This window comes from Microchirus variegatus, assembly GCF_963457635.1.
Source record: "Microchirus variegatus genome assembly, chromosome: 10".
In the NCBI taxonomy this organism is placed as follows: domain Eukaryota; kingdom Metazoa; phylum Chordata; class Actinopteri; order Pleuronectiformes; family Soleidae; genus Microchirus; species Microchirus variegatus.
In genome coordinates this window covers 3491227-3510055 of record NC_139811.1, presented here as the reverse complement: position 1 = coordinate 3510055, position 18829 = coordinate 3491227, and the positions used below count along the sequence as shown (strand labels likewise).

Genomic DNA, 18829 nt, shown 5'->3' with positions numbered 1-18829 from the left:
AGGATTTTTTTTTTTATTTTAAAGATGGAAGGAGACGGATTTGCTGCAGATTCAGTCGTTCCTCTGAAAAATATTTCTTCCTCGTTTTGCTTTGAGGCGAACATTCGTCCGTGTCGATTACACGGGAAACCGATTCACGATGTACGATATTATTGCAATAACTGATGCTTTTAACGTTATAGTCGTAAAACAAAAACTGAGTCCGAACTTTGGTTTGAATCTGAAACATCGCGAGCGTCCGGAGTGGCTAGAAAGAGTTGGGCGCCCCCTCTTGGCACTTAACATTTAAATTGTTCGGACTGTACGTCGGTGAGCTCGATTAATGATTGATTTATCCTGCCGATGGAATTTGACCACGTTCAAAGTTTTATTGCGACAAAACCGTACCGTTCTTCTACAGTTCCGGGAGTTGTGTCAAAAACTTTGTGTGCGACATCTCGTGTCACTGACTCTACGTCTGGTTTGGCTTCACGAGTGACACCGGTTTGCTTCGTACACTTTTTTTTTTTCCTTTTCGTTCACGAATGCTGTTGTTTGTTTTTGTTTTTAAGTTGTTGTGCGTTATTTTTGAGACCAGCAGTGTTTTTTTTGGTTTTTTTTGCACAAAACGAGAGGAGCCATGTTGGGGGAAAAACGCGACGACTTTTCGACATTGTAAAACCACCTGACCTGGTTTTCTAATAAAACAAACACTTTTGTATGATGTTCAAACGCGTCGACCGTTTCCTTCATGAGCGTCACACCACCAAGGTAGTAAATAAGAAACATGCATTTTCACATCTATCGATGTTCAATGTATAAAAATATTTACTTGTAACATAATAAAATATTGAAGTAGTGTAAAATAATAAGTATTATTCATGCTCAATTCATGGGAAACCTAAGAAATACTGCTTTTATGAAGATCATCTGTATTATATTGTATGAAATAAATAACCTGCCTAATTTCCTGCTAACATCCGGTCCAGTAGGTGGCAGTAATGCATCTTTAAACCGGTTGATACAAGTTGTATAAATTATTAATAATAGTGTAATAATTATTTTAATAGTAATAATAATAGTACTTTAGTATTGTTCACGCTCATTTCATAGAAAATCGGAGAACTACTTGTTTAATGAAGATCATTTTCGCTGACATCCAGTCCAGTAGGTGGCAGTAATGTGTCTTTAAACCGGTTGATGGAAGATATAAGTCATATAAATTAGAAATCATAGTGTAATCATTTATTTTAAAAGTAATAATAGTACTTTAGTATTGTTCACGCTCATTTCGTAGAAAACCGGAGAACTACTAGTTTAATTAAGAGAATTTTCTTGACATCCAGTCCAGTAAGTGGCAGTAATGCATATTTAACTGGTTGATAGAAGATTTAAGTCGTATAAATTAGTAATAATAGTGTAGTCATTTATTTTAATAGTAATAATAATAGTACTTTAGTATTGTTCACGCTAGTTTAGTAGAAAACCGGAGAACTACTAGTTTAATGAAGATAATTTCACCGACATCCAGTCCAGTAAGTGGCAGTAATGCATCTTTAAACCGGTTGATAGAAGATACAAGTTCTATAAATTAGTACTAATCGTGTAATAATTTATTTTAATAGTAACAATAATATTACGTTAGTAATGTTCAGGCTCATTTCATAGAAAACTGGAGAACTATTGGTTTAATGAAGAGAATTTCGCCGACATCCAGTCCAGTAGGTGGCAGTAAGGCGTCTTTAAGCTGGTTGCCAACCGCCAATAAACGCGACAGAAGAAGAGAAAGCGGAAGGAAGGAAGAAAAAGGAGGAAACGGTTGTTTGTGAGTGTTTACATTGCTCTCAGACCCTTTTCTAAACCCGTCTGTTTTCAAAATGGAGGACCACAACTACTACATGTTAGTGGAGAAGACGCCGTCGCCTGAACTCTTGTACGAGCGCAGGAAGAAGCGTCTGGAAGGGCAACGTGTGCGGGACAGCCGACGTCAGAGGGTGAACCTCGGCGCTGCTTTCCCCCGGTGGAGGTCCTTCATGAAGGAGGGAGGCTTCCAAAATGACGCCGAGGTGGCCTGTTTTCTGCTGGACAGGTGAGTTAACCTGTTCAGGCCAGTCCAGACCGGTTCAGACCAGTCCAGACCAATCGAACCAGGCTCCCTCACAGACAGAGAGGTCAGATGAGGCTGCTTTGATTCATGGGTTCATTCACTGTCAACTGCTCCCATAATGGATTCATTGCTTGAGTGTGTGTTATTTTCATAACTAGAGCAACTTTTGTCATTTTGTGAATATTTTCGCGTTTCTTTGCTCTATTTAACGGACAAACTGAAATTATTTCACCTTTCACCTTTATACTTAAAGGTGCCATATGTAAGAATGTGGCCAAAAACAGTTACTACATTCAAATTCAAAATACCGAGGTGTTTAAGGTTTTGTTTACTGAGGTAACTGGCAACCCGTGGTTGCTCGGCAGCTGAGACTGTACTGACTGCAATGACTGGTAGACGGCGGTAGGTGGCGCCACACGCCACAACATGATTTCAAAACATAAACATGATTTTATCAACATGACTGTTGTTGTTGGTGAGTTCAGTTTGTTATATGAACATTATTCCTGAGTCTCTGTGACATATTAGGAGGATTTTATGGCCAGTTGCTTTAGATTTATTACATAATGCACCTTTAACATTTATTCATTCAAAACAAATAAAAAGTTACTTACTGTACAACAAAATAATTTCCATGAATAAAAGCTCAGGTAGGCTGCCTTTTCTCCCAGAAGTTACAAAAATAAACTGTACACAAATAACACAAACGGGTCTTAAAAAAAAAAAAAAAAAACTAATTTTGAAGTTTATGAATCGTGGATGATTAGAATTGCCATTCATATATGAATCAATTTTTTTTTTCCCCCACCCCTACTGGCTACTGATAATATCGCGATATCTGGCCGAAGAATTCCAAGTAGATGTTTTCACAAATTTGTAAGGCTCTGCATTTATTTATATGATGGTATTAAAAAGGCAGCTGCCTCTGTTTGAAAACTATACGTCGGTTATTTTTAGGGATGCACCGATTGCCATTTTTGGGGCCAATTCTGATTTTCCAAGAAATTTGACCTGCCGATACCGATTTTAGCCGATTCTGATTTTAAAAAATTTAAACCACTTTACAGCATACAGAAAGATATATATTTTTGCAGAACTTTTTAACAGAAATACAAACGGATGAACGGTTTCACGGTATATGACGGTATTTTTTTTTCATGCATAATCAGGTGTTCACAGTATTTTCTACTGGTTGAGAACCTAATTACTGCAGTAGATAAACTTAGGATGGTCTATTTTACTGTCACGGATACTGTAGAATAACTCCACAGTAGTACAGTTTCACATGGCCCCAGAATAGTTTTCGTAATGTTTTAAAAAGTCAAGTAAAATAACGGGCCGCTGTTGCATTGCCACTGTTAGCAGCAGGACGCCATGTTTCTAAGGGAGCCTGTAAGGACAAACCCGAGAGAACCAATCAAGCGTCGCTTTACTTGTAGCGGAAGTCCCGCCTCCGCTGACGGAGCAGGAAGTCCGAGGTATAAACAGAGTGGAAAAGAGCGCTGAGACGAGGCTGAGAGCGGATCTTTTTTACACGTTTAGAATGGAGGACCACACGTATTTTACTGCGGATAAAGGAACACCAGAACCTGACCGTAGACCCGCAAAGAAAAAGAAACGCGACGCTGGAAAACGTGACCGCGACCATAGACGACAGAAAACACGAGTTAACATCGGTGATGCATTCCCGAAGTGGAGAGCGCTGATGAGAGACAGCGGGTTACGCACTGACGCCGAACTCGCGTGTTTACTCCTGGACAGGTAATTTCACACACTTATCTAAACGTTACTTTATGCGCGACACGGAGAAAGACGACGAGAACGACATTTGACCGGCTGAGGATAGTACCGTCTAATGGCGGGACAACAAGTAAAGCGACGCTTGATTTGTTCTCTCGGGTTTGTCCTTACAGGCTCCTGTAGAAACATGGCGTCTCGCTGCTTACAGTGGCTATGCAACAGCGGCCCGTGACCATGTTATTTTATGAGATATACGTTTGCGTCCATGTTTTTGGCCACAGGTGAAGTCACTCTGACGCAAATAGATATTATGCTCATCAGTATCACGCATCTGTTTGCGTTCCAAATCAACTTGTTTGTTTGTTGTTTGGTTTTAGCTTCTTCAGGAAACGATGTCACAACGAGTCGTGTCTCCGCCTGAGAAAAAACGCCATGAACCTTCAAAACACAGAGTGAGTATCGTCCGCTGTCACCAAAACAAGATGATTTTTTTCTGCAGAGGTTCTCAGTGTGACGACTTCCTGTTAGCGCTAATGACTACCGACACAAGAAGTTACATCAGAATAACATGCATTTTATATTCTTGAATTAGCAACGGCGAGCTGTTATTGTTATGGTAAAAGGTTTGCACAGGAAGTTGTAAAAAATATTAGGAAAGCCAGTTTTAAAGGAAGTGGTGCCATGAGGTGAATGGGTAAAAATAAAAGTATACATTATATATACATTAAAATGAAAGAAAACATGAAAATGTGTATTTTACTTTAAAATCTTTTGATTTGATTTTGAAATAATACTGAAATTCCATGTTGTGTATTTTATTTTGAAATAACAAAATTTATAGAATTTTGTTGAAATGTGCATTTTATTTTTGTGTATCTTATTTTGAAAGAACTAACTAAACTAAATTAAAGATAATGTTAAAATATATATATATGAAGTATATGAATACTGAAATGACATGTGCATTTTATTTTGAAATAATTAAAGTTGATGTTGAAATGTGCATTTTATTTTGAAAGAATGACAACAATAATGAAAGATAACGTTAAAATGTGCCTTTTATGTTGAAATAAAAATGTAATATAACGTTTTATTGAAGTCCCTGAACCTGTTCTTAACAGGAAGTCGTCATCAGTAATTTTTTTCCCGTACCTTCACTGACATCCTGTGTGTGTGTGTGTCTGTGTGTGTGTAGTCCTGAGTGCAGGGACATGTGGGAAACGGCCAGTGAAGACAGCAGCTCTGACGACGACTGCGTCGCGTCCATTTGTCTCAGGTTTGTCCCAATCAAGAGTTTATTTCACAGGTTAATTTCCACGTTACGACGACCTGAAGCGTGAGCTTTCAGACGCACCTGAGATAAAGAGAGAGTTCGGGGTTTGTTGTTGTTGTTGTCGTTTGATTGAAAATGTTAACAAAGAAACGTTAACTGTCTGGAAACTTGCAGCTGCTTTAATAAACCATCTGTCCACATCAACAGCTACATCTAGTAACTTTTATCTCGCTGTTAGACAAACTTAACTGACTGTAAACTGACGTTTGTAAACCACTCACTCTCCCACACCAAAGTCCATAGAGAGAATCGGTGATTTTAACATCACAGGAGTTGTTGATCCACTGCTGCCTCCACCACTAAGTTCAACTGTTATTTCGGCGTTTGAAGAACTTAGCTCAGATTGACCTCAGTGACACAAATTGACCACAAGAGGCAGCAGTCGACCAGCAGCTACTGTGTCCCCGCGAGCTAAAATCACTGAATTTCTCCATGGACTTTGGTGTGGGAGAGTGAGTGGTTTACAAACGAGATAAAGACGTGATAAAACATGTTCTTAAAGATATTGTAGACCCATACGGCGCAGTCACAGTGTCAGTAACTCTTGTACATCCACGTTTCAAAAAAGCCCAAACTACCCTTTCAGAGGCGAATTCTATTCATATTTATTATTATTTTAGGTGGAAAAAAGAAAATGGTGGATTGATTTTCACAGTGAGGTTTTTTTTTTTTGCGAAAAACAGAACTGAAACACAAAAACATACCAGTAGGTTCACCAGTTTAAACCCTTTAAAGACGAGCTAAATTCAACTGTATTTGCGGCAAAAAATGAAAACGATGCATAGATAAACATTTGAAACACACGCACAAACGGAACAGCTGTAAACAATGGCAAACCTTAAAAGAAGGTTCAGGATTCAGATTAAAGAACACAAAAGAAATCAGAGTCTGGGAAGAAAACGCCAGCGTGCAGCAGGAAAACTGTATTTTGTAACAGATGAATCGGTGATTCTGTGATTTTTCTGCTGCTTTTTAACGTGTAAACGTGTCGCGTGTAAACATGAGGACAACAAATCACCCATTTTTATGGCATTTTATCGGAGTAAATAGAAAAAAAAGGGTGTTTGTGTGTTTTGCTTTACTGACTTGAAAATGACGTTTGTTAAGCACTCACTCTCCCACACCAAAGTCCAAAAAAACTGATTTTCACTCACGGGGGACACAGTGAGCTGCTTGTCTACTGCTGCCCTCTTGTGGTCACTTTGTGTCACTGAGGTAAATCTGAATGAAGGGTTTCAAACTCCAAAAGTGACAAAATAAGACATTCGAACTATGAACTATCTACAGACTTTGGTGCGGGAGAGTGAGCGGTTTACAAACGTCAGTGTAACAGTGAGATAAAGACGTCAACATGTTCTTAAAGATATCGTAGACTTAAAGCTGATATTTCAGTGGCTAAATCGCATTCTCTCTGTGTTTTCACAGAGCGCAAGTCTCTGGTTCTTGACCTGTTTGAGGATTTTCACTTTTTTTTTTTTCTTTTTCAGACTCAGCAATCGTCCTGAAGAAGAAGAGGAAGACGACGAAGGAGGAAGAGGAGGAGGAGAAGAAGAAGTAGTAGTAGAAGGAGGAACGTTAGAAATATGACGAAGCTGAAGACAGCGGAGAAAAATAAAACAGAAAACGGGCGCCGATCGAAGGAGTGGACTCTTTAAAAGACGAGGACCTTCCAGCCCGAGTGGACGAAGGAGCAGCCAAAGAAGAGGCCGTCCACCGCCTGCTCCACCTGCCAATCGAACACCACCTCGCGGTTCCCGGAGCCGATGGTCACCCTCAGTTTGAAGCCGCAGCCGTCGCTCACGTTGTTGTTGTTGCCGGCAGGAAACAGGCTCACCACCTCCATGTCGAAGGTCACGGCCGAGCCCATGGTGATGGCGGGCAGCTGGTTGGTCATCTCTTTGCCGTTCACGAACACGGCGCCTGGAACGTGGACAACACGCAAACGTCAGCTCCACAAGTAGGAGGAGGAGGAGGAGGAGGTTTAAAACACAACGATCCTACGACCACATGCTAAGACGAGGAAAGAAATCACTGACGCTCCGAACTGCGCGAGACGATCGAGGAGTTTATGGGGAAGAAAAAGGCTGCGGTTTTCATTCGTTAATTAATGACTGAATTGATCGTGAACTGTTTCAAGGATGGAATAATTAGTCTAGGTGTTTTTGAAAAAACTGAAACAAGTTTTCAAAACAAGATTTTCTGGTTTCTTTGCTCCATAAACACAAAGAAATCATTAAAAACGGAATATGTTTGATTTGTGGACAGACGTTTGAGAAACGTCATCATTTCCAGGTTTGACAAAAGAAGATCTTTAGCTGCAGTCCCAGTTTAATTAAGGCTTTTATTTTGAAAAGTGGAAACAGTGAGGACGGCGAGGACAGACTCGTCTCGCGTCACTGAGACGGAGGTCTTAAAGTTTATTTTTTTTATTGTTATATTTAAATAATAAAAATGTCAACTGAAAACTCACATTTGTTTTGTTTATATTAATATATATGTTATGTTTTAAAGGGACAGTTCAGGGTTTTTCGTGTACGAAGATTAGACGCTCAATCCTAACTTCATCTGTCGTTCAACAACAAGACATCGTAGACTTAAAGCTCATTTATAGTTGTAAAATCTGTCTTGACTGGCGGCCATGTTTTTGGCCTCTGTGTCTGTCACAGCTCAGTAACTACACCTCAAAAAACCCAGAACTATCCCTTTAAGCCCTTTTTCCTGTAAACTAACAAACAAACATTTTTAAAACCACACGGTTTCAGGGCGTTTTTGTGACCCGGATTCAAGATCTCGGACGCCTTTTTTTTGTCGACTTACCTTTGGTGGAGATGCAGACGGCCTGGTCTCTCTGAAGAGACTCCGCCCCCTTCTCGTTGCCCACGCACACGCCCAGACTGTCTCTCCGATCCACCTGACCTGCTGCCGAGATCCTGTCCAGTTAAAGTCAAGGGTAAGCAATGATGTGTCCTCACGAACATATAGAAACGCGTGTGTGTGTGTGTGTGTGTATTTACACATACTTGAAGGTCAGTGTCTGGCCACAGAAGTACGTGGCTGCGTTGGAGTAAAGGACCTGACAGCGCGTTTGAGACGACTCGTTACGCAGAGCGATGTTTCTCCTGCTGCTCAGGACGTAGCCCTCAGTGCCCAAACACCACTCTGTTAGAAACACACACACACACAGTGTTTGTACAGAATATACACTGGTGAAAAAAAACGTCAAACTGTCCACAAACACAGAGCTGGTTCATCTACAGTCCTGCCCTCTGTCTCCCTCTGGTGGCACTACAGCCTCACAGCAGGAGTCTGCTTCATTTCCTCATCTTTATTTTTTTTCTGTTTTCACTCTCTACTCCATTTTTGTCCCCCCCCCCCCTCGTTTTCAGACAGTATCGACGTATCGCATGCGACGTACGTACCGTGCGGCGCTAGCGTGGTGTAGCCCGTCTGCGGGACGCTCCACGGGCTCCACTCGGTGCGGCCCTCGCCGCGGGCGCAGACTCTGAACAGATAGTCCGTGTGAGGATCCACGTGGAGAACCAGAAACTCGCAGTCCCGTCCGATGTAGGAGTCCTCGTAATGGCTCCCCCCGCTGCCAGAACGCCGGTGCTGCAGCCAATAATCTGCCGCCGTAAAGTCCTCGTCCACCTGACGCACACACACACACACACACACAAAGACGAGTTGTTTTTCCTGCAGTAAACACACAAGTGTGTGTAAGGTCGATTTATTTATTGATTCTTTTTTGGGGGAGTTATGCCGAGGTCAGTATTGTACGATCCGACCGACGCAGAGTTTAGGGACAATCATTTCAAATCAAAGACGGATCTGGACTTCACGACCCTCCCCACACAGAAAGTATGGCATCCAGACTAACCCCGCCCCCATGGAGTGACAAAGTTACGTTAAGGAGTAATAAAGTTACGTCAACTTCTATGGTTTCGTTAAGAGGAGTGGTAAAGTTATTGTATGTCACGTTCTCTTTTGCTAAGAGGAGTGATGAAGTTACGTCAAATTCTCTTACTTCGTTAAGGAGGAGTGATTAAGTTACGTGAAGTTCTCTGATTTAGTTAAGGAATGACGAAGTTACGTCAAGTTCTCTGTGATTACGTTAAGGAGTGATAAAGTTACGTCAAGTTCTCTGATTTCGTTAAGGAGTTATAAAGATACGTCAAGTTCTCTGATTTCGTTGAGGAGTGATAAAGTTACGTCAAGTTCGTCAAATTAGTGATGAAGCCCCGCCCTCATGGTCCGGCCCCTCTTCCTGATTGGTTGTCGCGATGTCATGACCAGTAACTGCACAAACGCACGGCTTCGTGATAGCGTCACGTCGCCGCAGACCGAGAAGATCGCGAATTTCTGACCTCGGCATCGGCGTCACCCTCACCGACCTTACACCAGCGGACCAGGATGCATCCTGGCCTCTCCTGCAGCTCGTCGATCTGGACCGGCGGACGGGACGAGACGCAGCCGTGGCGGGCGGAGCGGTCCCTGAGCAGGACCAGCAGAGAGTCGTCCAGCTGAGCTGAAACACACGGTACGTCCACCAACGCTGGTACCTCAGGTAGACTAGGAAGCACACATATGTACATATGTTAAGTGATGTTAGCACGTAGAAGATGAGCCGTAGTCCAGGTCCAGGTTCTGAGGGACAGGCCAGGTCTTTGTCCTACCTGTCTAGTTGGATGTGTATTGCCTTCTTGGTGAAGCTGCCCAGTTTGTCCTCCTTCTCCCCGAGACCACAGCGCAGAGCTGCTTCTCCTGTGAGACGGAGGACGACAAGAGAGCGGCGACTTATATTTCACAGAGCATAAAGTGCTGCATTAATCTGTTGTTGTTGTTGTTTTTTTTTGGGGGGGGGGGGGGTGGAGAGGTGCCCACCCTCTCTCAGCAGCTCGTCGGCCTGGCCCACCCCGTGCTCGATGAGGCTCTGACACTCGTCCAGCGGTTTGACGCTGTCGGCCTCGATGGAGTCCACCTCGGCCAGCAGGGCGTCCAGTCGCTCCGTCAGCAGCCGAGTCGCCGCCGCCTGCAGCTCTGCAAAGTGCCTCCGGAGGGCCTCGCGGGCCTGACCCGAGCTTCCCCGAACCTGTCGGAGGACAGAGAAGAAGAAGGTAGACGCACGTTTAGACACAACTAAACATCTTAGTCTTAGTAAAATCAAACTAGAGCTGAAACGATTAATCGAGGCATCGATTACTAATCGATTACTAAATTAATCGTCAACTATTTTGATAATCAGTTAATCGGTTTGATTATTTTTACATGATTCAAACTAGATTTCTGATTGTTTTAGCTTCTTAAATGTGAATATTTTCTTTGCTTCTTTGCTCCACATGACAAAGAAAACATTCAAACTGAATCATTTTGGTTTGTGGACAAAAACAAGACGTTCGAGAATTTTCTGAACTAAACGATTCATCTGGAAAATAATAGACAACCAAAATAATCTTTAGTTGCAGCTGTAAGTCAAACAATTCGTATGACACTTTTCCACCATACAGGCACGGCTCTACACGGTTTGGTTCATTCTCCATTACTGTAGTAGCTCCTCAAAGTGGGCGGAGTCATCATAGCAACGGCTGCGTGGAACGTGGTTTTCTACGCGACGCAAAACGCGCAAGCTAGCGACTTGTAAAGCAGTTGTTGTTCTGGGTGTAGTTAGTTTTCTAAATGATGGAGATTAATGTTAATGTTTTCAGGATTTTTAAATCTTTTTAACTTTAATCTACAGTTCAACATTGTTCACCGATTCATTGATTCTTGTGACATCGCGCTCGTGACTCTTCCAGTGACGACACTCTCTGACCAATCAGTGGCCGGTCGACGTCACATTTCAGTATCAGTTCAGAGGAGAAGGAATAAACCAATTTTGTCTTCTCGGACGCTGCCACAGCTCGACGTAGTGAGCGTCACCAATGTCTCGGCTCACTGTGAAAGCAGCTCTTCATCAGGAAGCGTGATTTGACGTCTGAGAAAGACGCTTCAGATTCAGTTCTCCAACACACACAGGATTGCACAGCTGTCCTTTTAAAGGCATGCATTTGGAGCCTTATCCTTAACCACATTAACCACAGTTATTAACTAGCCCTAACCTTAAAGCAAGGTCTTAACCCAAAAAAAAAGCAATTTTTAGGGGGCGTCAGAAAGCAGACACAGGAGGTTTTTACTCTGGCGACAGTGACTCACTTCCTGACGACTATCAGAACGGCAACAGGCGACAGAGGATCAATATTTTGGGATGGGTAAAATAACAGTGGAACTAAAAATATCAGAGTCTGTGGACGAAAAAAGTGTAAAGAGCGTTTGTTTCCTGATGTTTGATCGATGAATTGTCCAAGATTTCTATCACACAGAGAGAGCCGTGTGGACGGAACCACACACGAGCAGGGAAATCATCAGATCGGCGAGTGAAGAGCGAGCGATTCACGGGTTCTCTTCGCCTCTGCGTCTCCGCTCTTTAGATTTTCTGTCCGTCCACAGCGACAGGAAGCGGCAGCATTGTTTACCGAGAGCAGCTGGAACGAGTAAACGCAGACAGCAGGAGGAAGGAAGAGATAGCAGAGAGCGACGGGGAGAATATTCTCTCCTGGGACTTGGACCAGGGGTCGGGGGGGGTCGGCTGCTGCACTGCTGCGTTTTTGAGTTCATTAGAAACATATGAAGATGGTTTGGCAGGAACATCCAGTTCATCTCCAGAGGGAAAGTACAAAAAAAACATTGGCTTCAGGAATTAAAAGCTGTTTTCGCTTCACAAGAGAAAAACAAAACACGCCCGTGCTTTCTGATTCTAGTGTTAATCAGTGTCAATAAGGCAGTTTTTAATTTGTTTGTTCTGGTGTTTAATTATGGAATGAGATTTTTGTTGATATTTTCACACTTTTTAATACACTTGTTCTTCGCACTCCCTCATATATTCTTTGCGCTCCCTGATTTGTTCTTTGCGCTCCCTTTTATGTTCGTGCCGCCTGATTTGTTCTTTGCACTCCCTCACTCGTTTTCTGCGCTCCCTGATTTGTTCTTTGAGCTCCCTCAATTGTTTTTGGCGCTCCCTCACTTGTTCTTCGTGCTCCCTCAATTGTTTTCTGCGCTCCCACATATGTTCTTTGCGCTCCCTCAATTGTTTTCTGCGCTCCCACATATGTTCTTTGCGCTCCCCGATTCGTTCTTTGCGCTCCCTCACTTGTTCTTCGTGCTCCCTGATTCGTTTCTTTGTGCTCCCTCAATTGTTTTCTGTGCTCCGATTTGTTCTTCACGCTCCCAGATTTGTTCTTTGCACTCCCTCACTCGTTTTCTGCACTCTCTGATTTGTTCTTTGCGCTCCCTCAATTATTTTCTGCGCTCCCTCACTTGTTCTTCGTGCTCCCTCACTTGTTTTCTGCGCTCCTTCATATGTTCTTTGCGCTCCCTCACTTGTTTTCTGCACTCCCTCACTCGTTTTCTGCGCTCCCTGATTTGTTCTTTGTGCTCCCTCAATTGTTTTCAACACTCCCTGATTTGTTCTTTGCGCTCCCTGATTCGTTCTTTGTGCTCCCTCAATTGTTTTCTACACTTCCTGATTCATTCTTTGCACTCCCTGATTTGTTCTTTGCACTCCCTCACTCGTTTTCTGCGCTCTCTCACTTGTTCTTTGCGCGAGTTCCAGACGGACAGCGACTCCAAGCCTGTGACCACTTTCGGTCCATTGAGCCGTCACTCCAAAACTCAGTAGCCAATCAGCAGGCAGCTTCCTAAGGCCCGCCCACAAAAAAAAAAAAAACATGGCACAAAGAACAAATCAGGGAGCGCAAACAACAAGTGAGGGAGCGCAAAGAACAAGTGTTTCTCAAAAAAATATCGACACAGATCTAATTCCATACTTAGATACTTAAGCCCAATTTATACTCCTGCGTAAAGTGCTCTGCGTAGCTACGCAGAGTCCTCTGCGTCGACGCAGAACCTGTCGAAGAGCCTCTGCGTCGTCTCCGGGTGCACGGAATATTTTTTAAGTGTCCGTCACTCCGTCAAGGGACTACGGAGACGGCAAGAGCTGCGATTGGTCCTCAGGACAGGCCGAGCTAAGCTGCTCTGTGCCGGCTCTCAGTGCGCTCCGGGCGTCCTGACAGAGGCGGAGCTGATCCCCGCCGATAACGCCGCTGCCGAACTATAAATACGTCATATCTTAACACACACAGCACATGTTTAGACTCTAAATGGCCAATTTCTCGCCTCAAATTATCTTAAAACTGCGTTCCGTGACACAGAAAAGTGAGAAACGGCCACTTTTTCAACAACAACAGTCTTTCTCTCTCTTTCTTTCTCGGACGCCATTGCTCACTGTAGCCAGAAGCACAACAACCTTGCGCAGCGACCCCTACTGATCGGGCGGGAAATTGCAGCGAGTGTCCGTCACCACGACGCAGAAGTATAAATGCTCGAGGCGTCTCCGTGGTGACGCAGACGGATAACGCATACGCAGTCGGAGAAGTATAATGTGGCCTTTAGACCCCTCGTTACCTGTTTGCGCGCCTGGTTGAGGCCATGCAGACGCTGCTGGAGCTCACTGCGGTAGTTCTGGGCGGCCTCGATGCTTTCCTTGGCCTCCTGCAGCAGCGCGTCCACCTCCACAGACATTCTCCCACACCTCCACAGACAGACAGAACACACACACTTCAGTTACATGGGGTTCTTTATACCACACATGAATTTACAGCAGGGTTACGATGAATTGATAATTACCCCATTAATACATTTATCGTGACCAATTTTCAACATCAATGCGGTAGGGCGAGTTGTCTTTCGACTGGAAGGTTGTGGGTTCAATTCCTGGCCCTGCTCATCTACACGTGTCCTTGAGCACTTGACACTTAACCTCATGTGAATCTTCTTCGGATTTTATTTCGTAGTAACGAGTGACAAAGCCGGTAAGAGGAAACGTAGTGGGGGGAAAAGCTTCTTTAAGTCATTTTTGTTACGTCGCAACTTTATCGTGACCAGACGAAGCGGTGAATTCTCAGTTCAGCCGTGCACGCAGCACAAGAGTGAAGTGCACTTCCTTTCTGAACAAACCTCTTCCTGTTACACACACACACAAGTCTGTTCTGTGGCGAAACAACGAAGAGGACTCGAAACTCAAAACTGTTCATTTCTTTCTCCTTTTTTTTTTACACTTACGAAACAGATTGCGACGTCACAACGACAAATTCTCACCTTAAAACTTGTATTTATTTTGTGACTGAAGACTTACCTATGACTTCGTTAAAAGACACTGCTGCGATCCTAAGTGGCCGCGGCGACGACAGTTTTACTAAATAAATGGTAAAACAATGTGTGCGTGTATTCGTGTAAATCTTCGTCACTTTCTCCCGACGCGAGTCTTGAGTTCAGCAGAGACGCTCTGTGGTCTCCTGCTGCGGTCGACTGCGCTTCCTTTACAGCATCTAAAGAGGAAGTCGCTGAAAGGCCTCGTCTTTCTGCCACATACACTGTGTATATATCACCAGTGGCACCACCATCATTTTTACAGTCATTTTCATTCCTTTACTCGCTCTCATTTGACATTATTTTTGCAGTATTTTTACGTTTTTAATGTCCTGAATATGTGGCTTTACATTTGTTGCTGTACAATAATTGCATTGTCGTTATTATCTGCAGCACATAGTTGCTGATAGTATCATTGGATAGTATTCATCGGTAACGTCAGTTCCAACTCTAGTTCTCCCACACCAAAGTCCATAGAGAAAATTGGCTGCACGAGGCAGCTGCTGGTCCACTGCTGCCTCGTGTGGTCACTTTGTGTCACTAAGGTCAAAATAAGACATTTGAAGAGTGATGGAGGCAGCAGTGGATCAATGACTCCTGTGTGCAGTGACGTTATATCAATGATTTTCTCTATGGACTTTGGTGTGGGAGAGTGAGCGGTTTACAAACCTGCCGGGGAAGGTTGTTTATTTTTCTTGAGACTTCAGTGTTTGAATTAGCGCTGGATGCGTTAACGGCGTCAACGTTAACGCACGACGCGTTTCCGTGACGCGCGTGACGTCATGTTTGCGTGACTCTCCGATCGTTAAAACGAGTCTCCAAAGTAACGCTAAACTTTACAAAACAAAGGCACAGATGCGCAGTTACACAGGTACGCTGGTTATTTGTTAGCGCTGCTCTTTTCTTTGTTTCTTAATAAACAGAGCGCTCCAGTTCCACTGTAGGTGCGCCAACGGCGCTAAACGAGCTAATGCAGCTGACGGAGCTAACTGGTAAACGGCGCCTGGACTCCGGTGTCGCGGCACGTAGACGTGACGTCACGCGCGTCTTTTTTTTTCCTCCGGTCAGTTGTCACGGATACGCGTTTCCGTGCGTTAAGCTAGTGCCCAGCACTAGTTTGAATATACTTTGAACTCCAGAACTAACTAACTAACCCTTTATAAATCCTGCATCAGAGACGCTCAGACAAACAATACACACAGCGTAAGAAATGTACACACGCATGAATGAATATGTGGAGCTGCAGAATTATGCAGGCATGCTCTGACACACACACATTATGCTCTGTTTTTCATAAACTGAAACAGCTGCTGCTGTCTCTCCATCTGTTTCTCTGTCTCCGTCTCCAAAAACCTACTTGAGGACACTTCAGTGGACGTTCAGCGCTCAGTCGAGCAAACGCCGAGCAAGTTCTCAGGTGTGTGTGTTTGTATGATCCGGGTGTGGTAGTTTTTTTTCCAGCTTTTCATGTACGGTGACAATGAGCAGCAGTGTGTGTGTGTGTGTGTGTGTGTGTGTGTGTGTGTGTGTGTGTGTGTGTGTGTGTGAGTATTTAGGTCAACCTGTCCCGCTGTTGTCCAGCTTTCACTGAGACAGTTCGTATCTGGGACGACGGAGACACACAAACGCAACCTTTGTGTGACATAAGAAATGTTGTGTTTTGCTCAGTGCTAGTGAGTCATTTACAAGGACTGTGTCGTCCTCCGCATGACACGTGAGAACTAAATCTGACAGGATTATTTTTACACGGGTAAGTGGAGCAATCTGGTCTGTCATATTAATGACCGAGTTGTATGGGATAGGAAATCGCGGTTTAACGACCACAAGTGAGAAGAGGGAGGAAGTATACACCACCGTCACCTGTGTGTATTAAAGTCAGCCATTTTTTCCTTCTTCTTTTTATCGTTAACTTAAAGGTGCATTATGTAATAAATCTACAGCAATTGGCCATCAAATCCTCCTAATATGTCACAGAGACTCAGGAATAATGTTCATATAACAAACTGAACTCACCAACAACAACAGTGCAGACAAAATATTTGCATTAAAAAAACATTTTGCAGACTGCAAATCATGTTTATGTTTTGAAATCATGTTTTGGCATGTAGCGCCACCTACCGCCGTCTACCAATCATTGCAGTCAGTAGAGTCTCAGCTGCCGAGCAACCACGGGTTGACAGTTACGTCAGAAAACGAAACCTAAAAGACCTCGGTATTTTGAATTTGAATGTAGTAACTGTTATTGGCCACATTCTTACATATGGCAGGGTTTTTGAAACCCTGCCATATGCTCAGATTGACCTCAGTGACACAAAGTGACCACACGAGGCAGCAGTAGACCAGCAGCTCCCGTTAGAGTTTAGATTCTCTGCCCGAGCCCGATATTTCCCGGCACTATACTCGGGCCGGGCCGGATCGGGTCAGGCCCTTGATGAAGCATTTGTGTTTTTTCTCCCTCGTTGTGTTCTCGTGGTATTTTATAGCACGTCGTACGTTGTGTGAAGGTGTAAAAACCTGTGTCCGTGAACGTATCATTTAAAAACCAGGAAGTGTATCATCATTAGCAACATAAGCGTTCATGGAAGCGAATCTCAGCGGCTCTGTTGTGGTTGTAAATTAGACTGTGGCAGCAGGTACAACAAGCTCCCGCTGTGGGGAGGACGCGGACGTACTTATACGTACGTGTACATTTACGGCTCACGTATTTAAAAAAAAAAGTCGTTTAAATCAGGCTAGGGCTCATAACTACAGTTAATGTGTCGGGTCGGGATCGGACACAACGTGCATGGGCTCGAGTCGGGTCGGGCTTGATTTTTTGGGCCCGATCCTCTATCACTGAATTTCTCTATGGACGTTGGTGTGGGAGAGTGAGCGGTTTACAAAAAAAGTTTCCTGTCCAACAGTGAGATAAAGACGTGAACATGTTCTGTAGATATCATAGTCTTTTTGTTCAGTGGCAAAATGTTGTAATGCAAGAGTTTCTTGCATTGTCTTGAATCCAAAAATATTCAAGAATGTCACAGAATTTACTTTTTTTTTTTTTTTTTTTTTTTAACTGGCTCATAAAAACCAAACGCTGCCAAACGGATTTACTCGTCATTGCACACGTCCATCTGTTTATGATGCAACCTCAAAGTCTACAAGCTTCTTTTCACTGGACGACGTCACGAGCGGCTTCTCCACACGCTGCATGCACGCACACGTCTCACAGGGAAGTCATGACAGGAATTCAGCAGCAATGTCAATGGAAACTACTGTTGTTGTTGTTGTTGTTGTTGTTGTTGTTGTTGTTATCCGAGCAGCAACAATTACATTCAAATTCAAAATACCGAGGTCTTTTAGGTTTCGTTTTCTGACGTAACTGGCAACCAGTGGTTGCTCTGCAGCTGAGACTCTACCGACTGCAATGATTGGTAGACGGCGGTAGGTGGCGCCACATGCAAAAAACATGATTTCAAAACATAAACATGATTTGCAGTCTGCAAAATATTTTTTTTAATGCAAATATTTTGGCTGCACTGTTGTTGTTGGTGAGTTCAGTTTGTTATATGAACATTATTCCTGAGTCTCTGTGACATATTAGGAGGATTTTATGGCCAGTTGATTTAGATTTATTACATAATGCACCTTTAAATAAAATCAGTGTCATAACTCTCTCACAACTTCTGAATGTTTAATTTCATCATTAGATTAAACCACGTTTTATTCAGTAAAGTTACAAAAAATATCAATGCTTTAATCTGTTTTTTTTTGTGGGTTTTTTTGCTGGAACGGTCACGAGGATCCATGGATCCAATCCTGTCACTTCATACGTTCACGTGCGCAGAGCTGCTCCCGAACCACGTTGAGGAATCGCGTCATTTTTAAATTGAAGTGATTATAAGTGAACACGGGTCCATCACAGTCGCGCAAATAAACAATATCTTGAATAAGTTGTGTGTTACGGTGAATTCGGCGTGGAAACTATTCATGAAGCGGCAACTCTTTACGTACGAAAAGTCACATTTTGTGTGATGGATCGCGCTGCCGCTTACGGTTATGACAATACCAGGCGAACTAGCAAAAGGGAGGGGTGGAGGCTTGTTGGTGTAAACGACACTGAATGGAACGGACTACTAGTTTGGATTAAGAGTTTACTTAAAGCTTCTTGTTATAAAGTGAGAAGTCGCAAGCTAACGAAACGACTTTACGACATTTTTAACGTTAACTTTCCCGCTTGCGGCGAAATGACAATGAAACTCAGAGCGGAGTTTAACAGACTAGCGAAACACAATAATTGTCAATAAAACGTTGGTAAAATGGCGGAAAGTTTCCAAACGTACCTGTTTTCAGTGTTTTTAAAGCATTCTGTGGAGCATTCCGTCTGAAACTGTGCGTCAGCTCGAAGCCGCTGCAGTCACTTATGAAGAAGAAGAAGAAGAAGAAGTTTT

At 43.4% G+C, this 18829-nt stretch overlaps 2 protein-coding genes across 2 annotated transcripts in view; one reads left to right on the top strand and one right to left on the bottom strand.

Annotated features, from left to right (window-relative positions):
• Positions 1–6775, top strand: part of LOC310933067 (polycomb protein suz12-B-like) — a gene marked incomplete at its 5' end in the record, with an annotated part of 21212 nt that extends 14437 nt beyond the window's left edge. Inside the window, 4 exons of the mRNA XM_083896489.1 lie at positions 1828–2068; positions 4204–4278; positions 5022–5102; positions 6647–6775. Coding sequence (XP_083752615.1) covers positions 1828–2068; positions 4204–4278; positions 5022–5102; positions 6647–6746 — 497 coding nt within the window. The 3' untranslated portion in view covers positions 6747–6775. The remainder of the gene's footprint in view (positions 1–1827; positions 2069–4203; positions 4279–5021; positions 5103–6646) is intronic.
• crlf3 (cytokine receptor-like factor 3) lies at positions 5212–18829 on the bottom strand. Its single transcript, XM_083896797.1, has 9 exons — positions 18722–18829; positions 13656–13782; positions 10041–10248; positions 9833–9920; positions 9551–9728; positions 8579–8807; positions 8180–8318; positions 7977–8089; positions 5212–7079 (listed from the first exon to the last, which is right to left on the bottom strand). The coding sequence occupies exons 2-9, from the start codon at positions 13770–13772 to the stop codon at positions 6811–6813; spliced, it is 1341 nt and encodes a 446-aa protein (XP_083752923.1). The 5' UTR covers positions 13773–13782; positions 18722–18829; the 3' UTR covers positions 5212–6810.

Bases quoted from the DNA above. Each gene is read 5' to 3' on its own strand.
- crlf3 (XM_083896797.1), bottom strand. From the start codon at position 13,772: ATGTCTGTGGAGGTGGACGCGCTGCTGCAGGAGGCCAAGGAAAGCATC. The intron at 8,808-9,550 runs GTCGGTGAGGGT...TGTGTGCGTCAG, and splicing joins TCCTGGTCCGCTGGTGTAAG to GTGGACGAGGACTTTACGGC. The intron at 7,080-7,976 runs GTAAGTCGACAA...TCCACGTTCCAG, and splicing joins CGTCTGCATCTCCACCAAAG to GCGCCGTGTTCGTGAACGGC.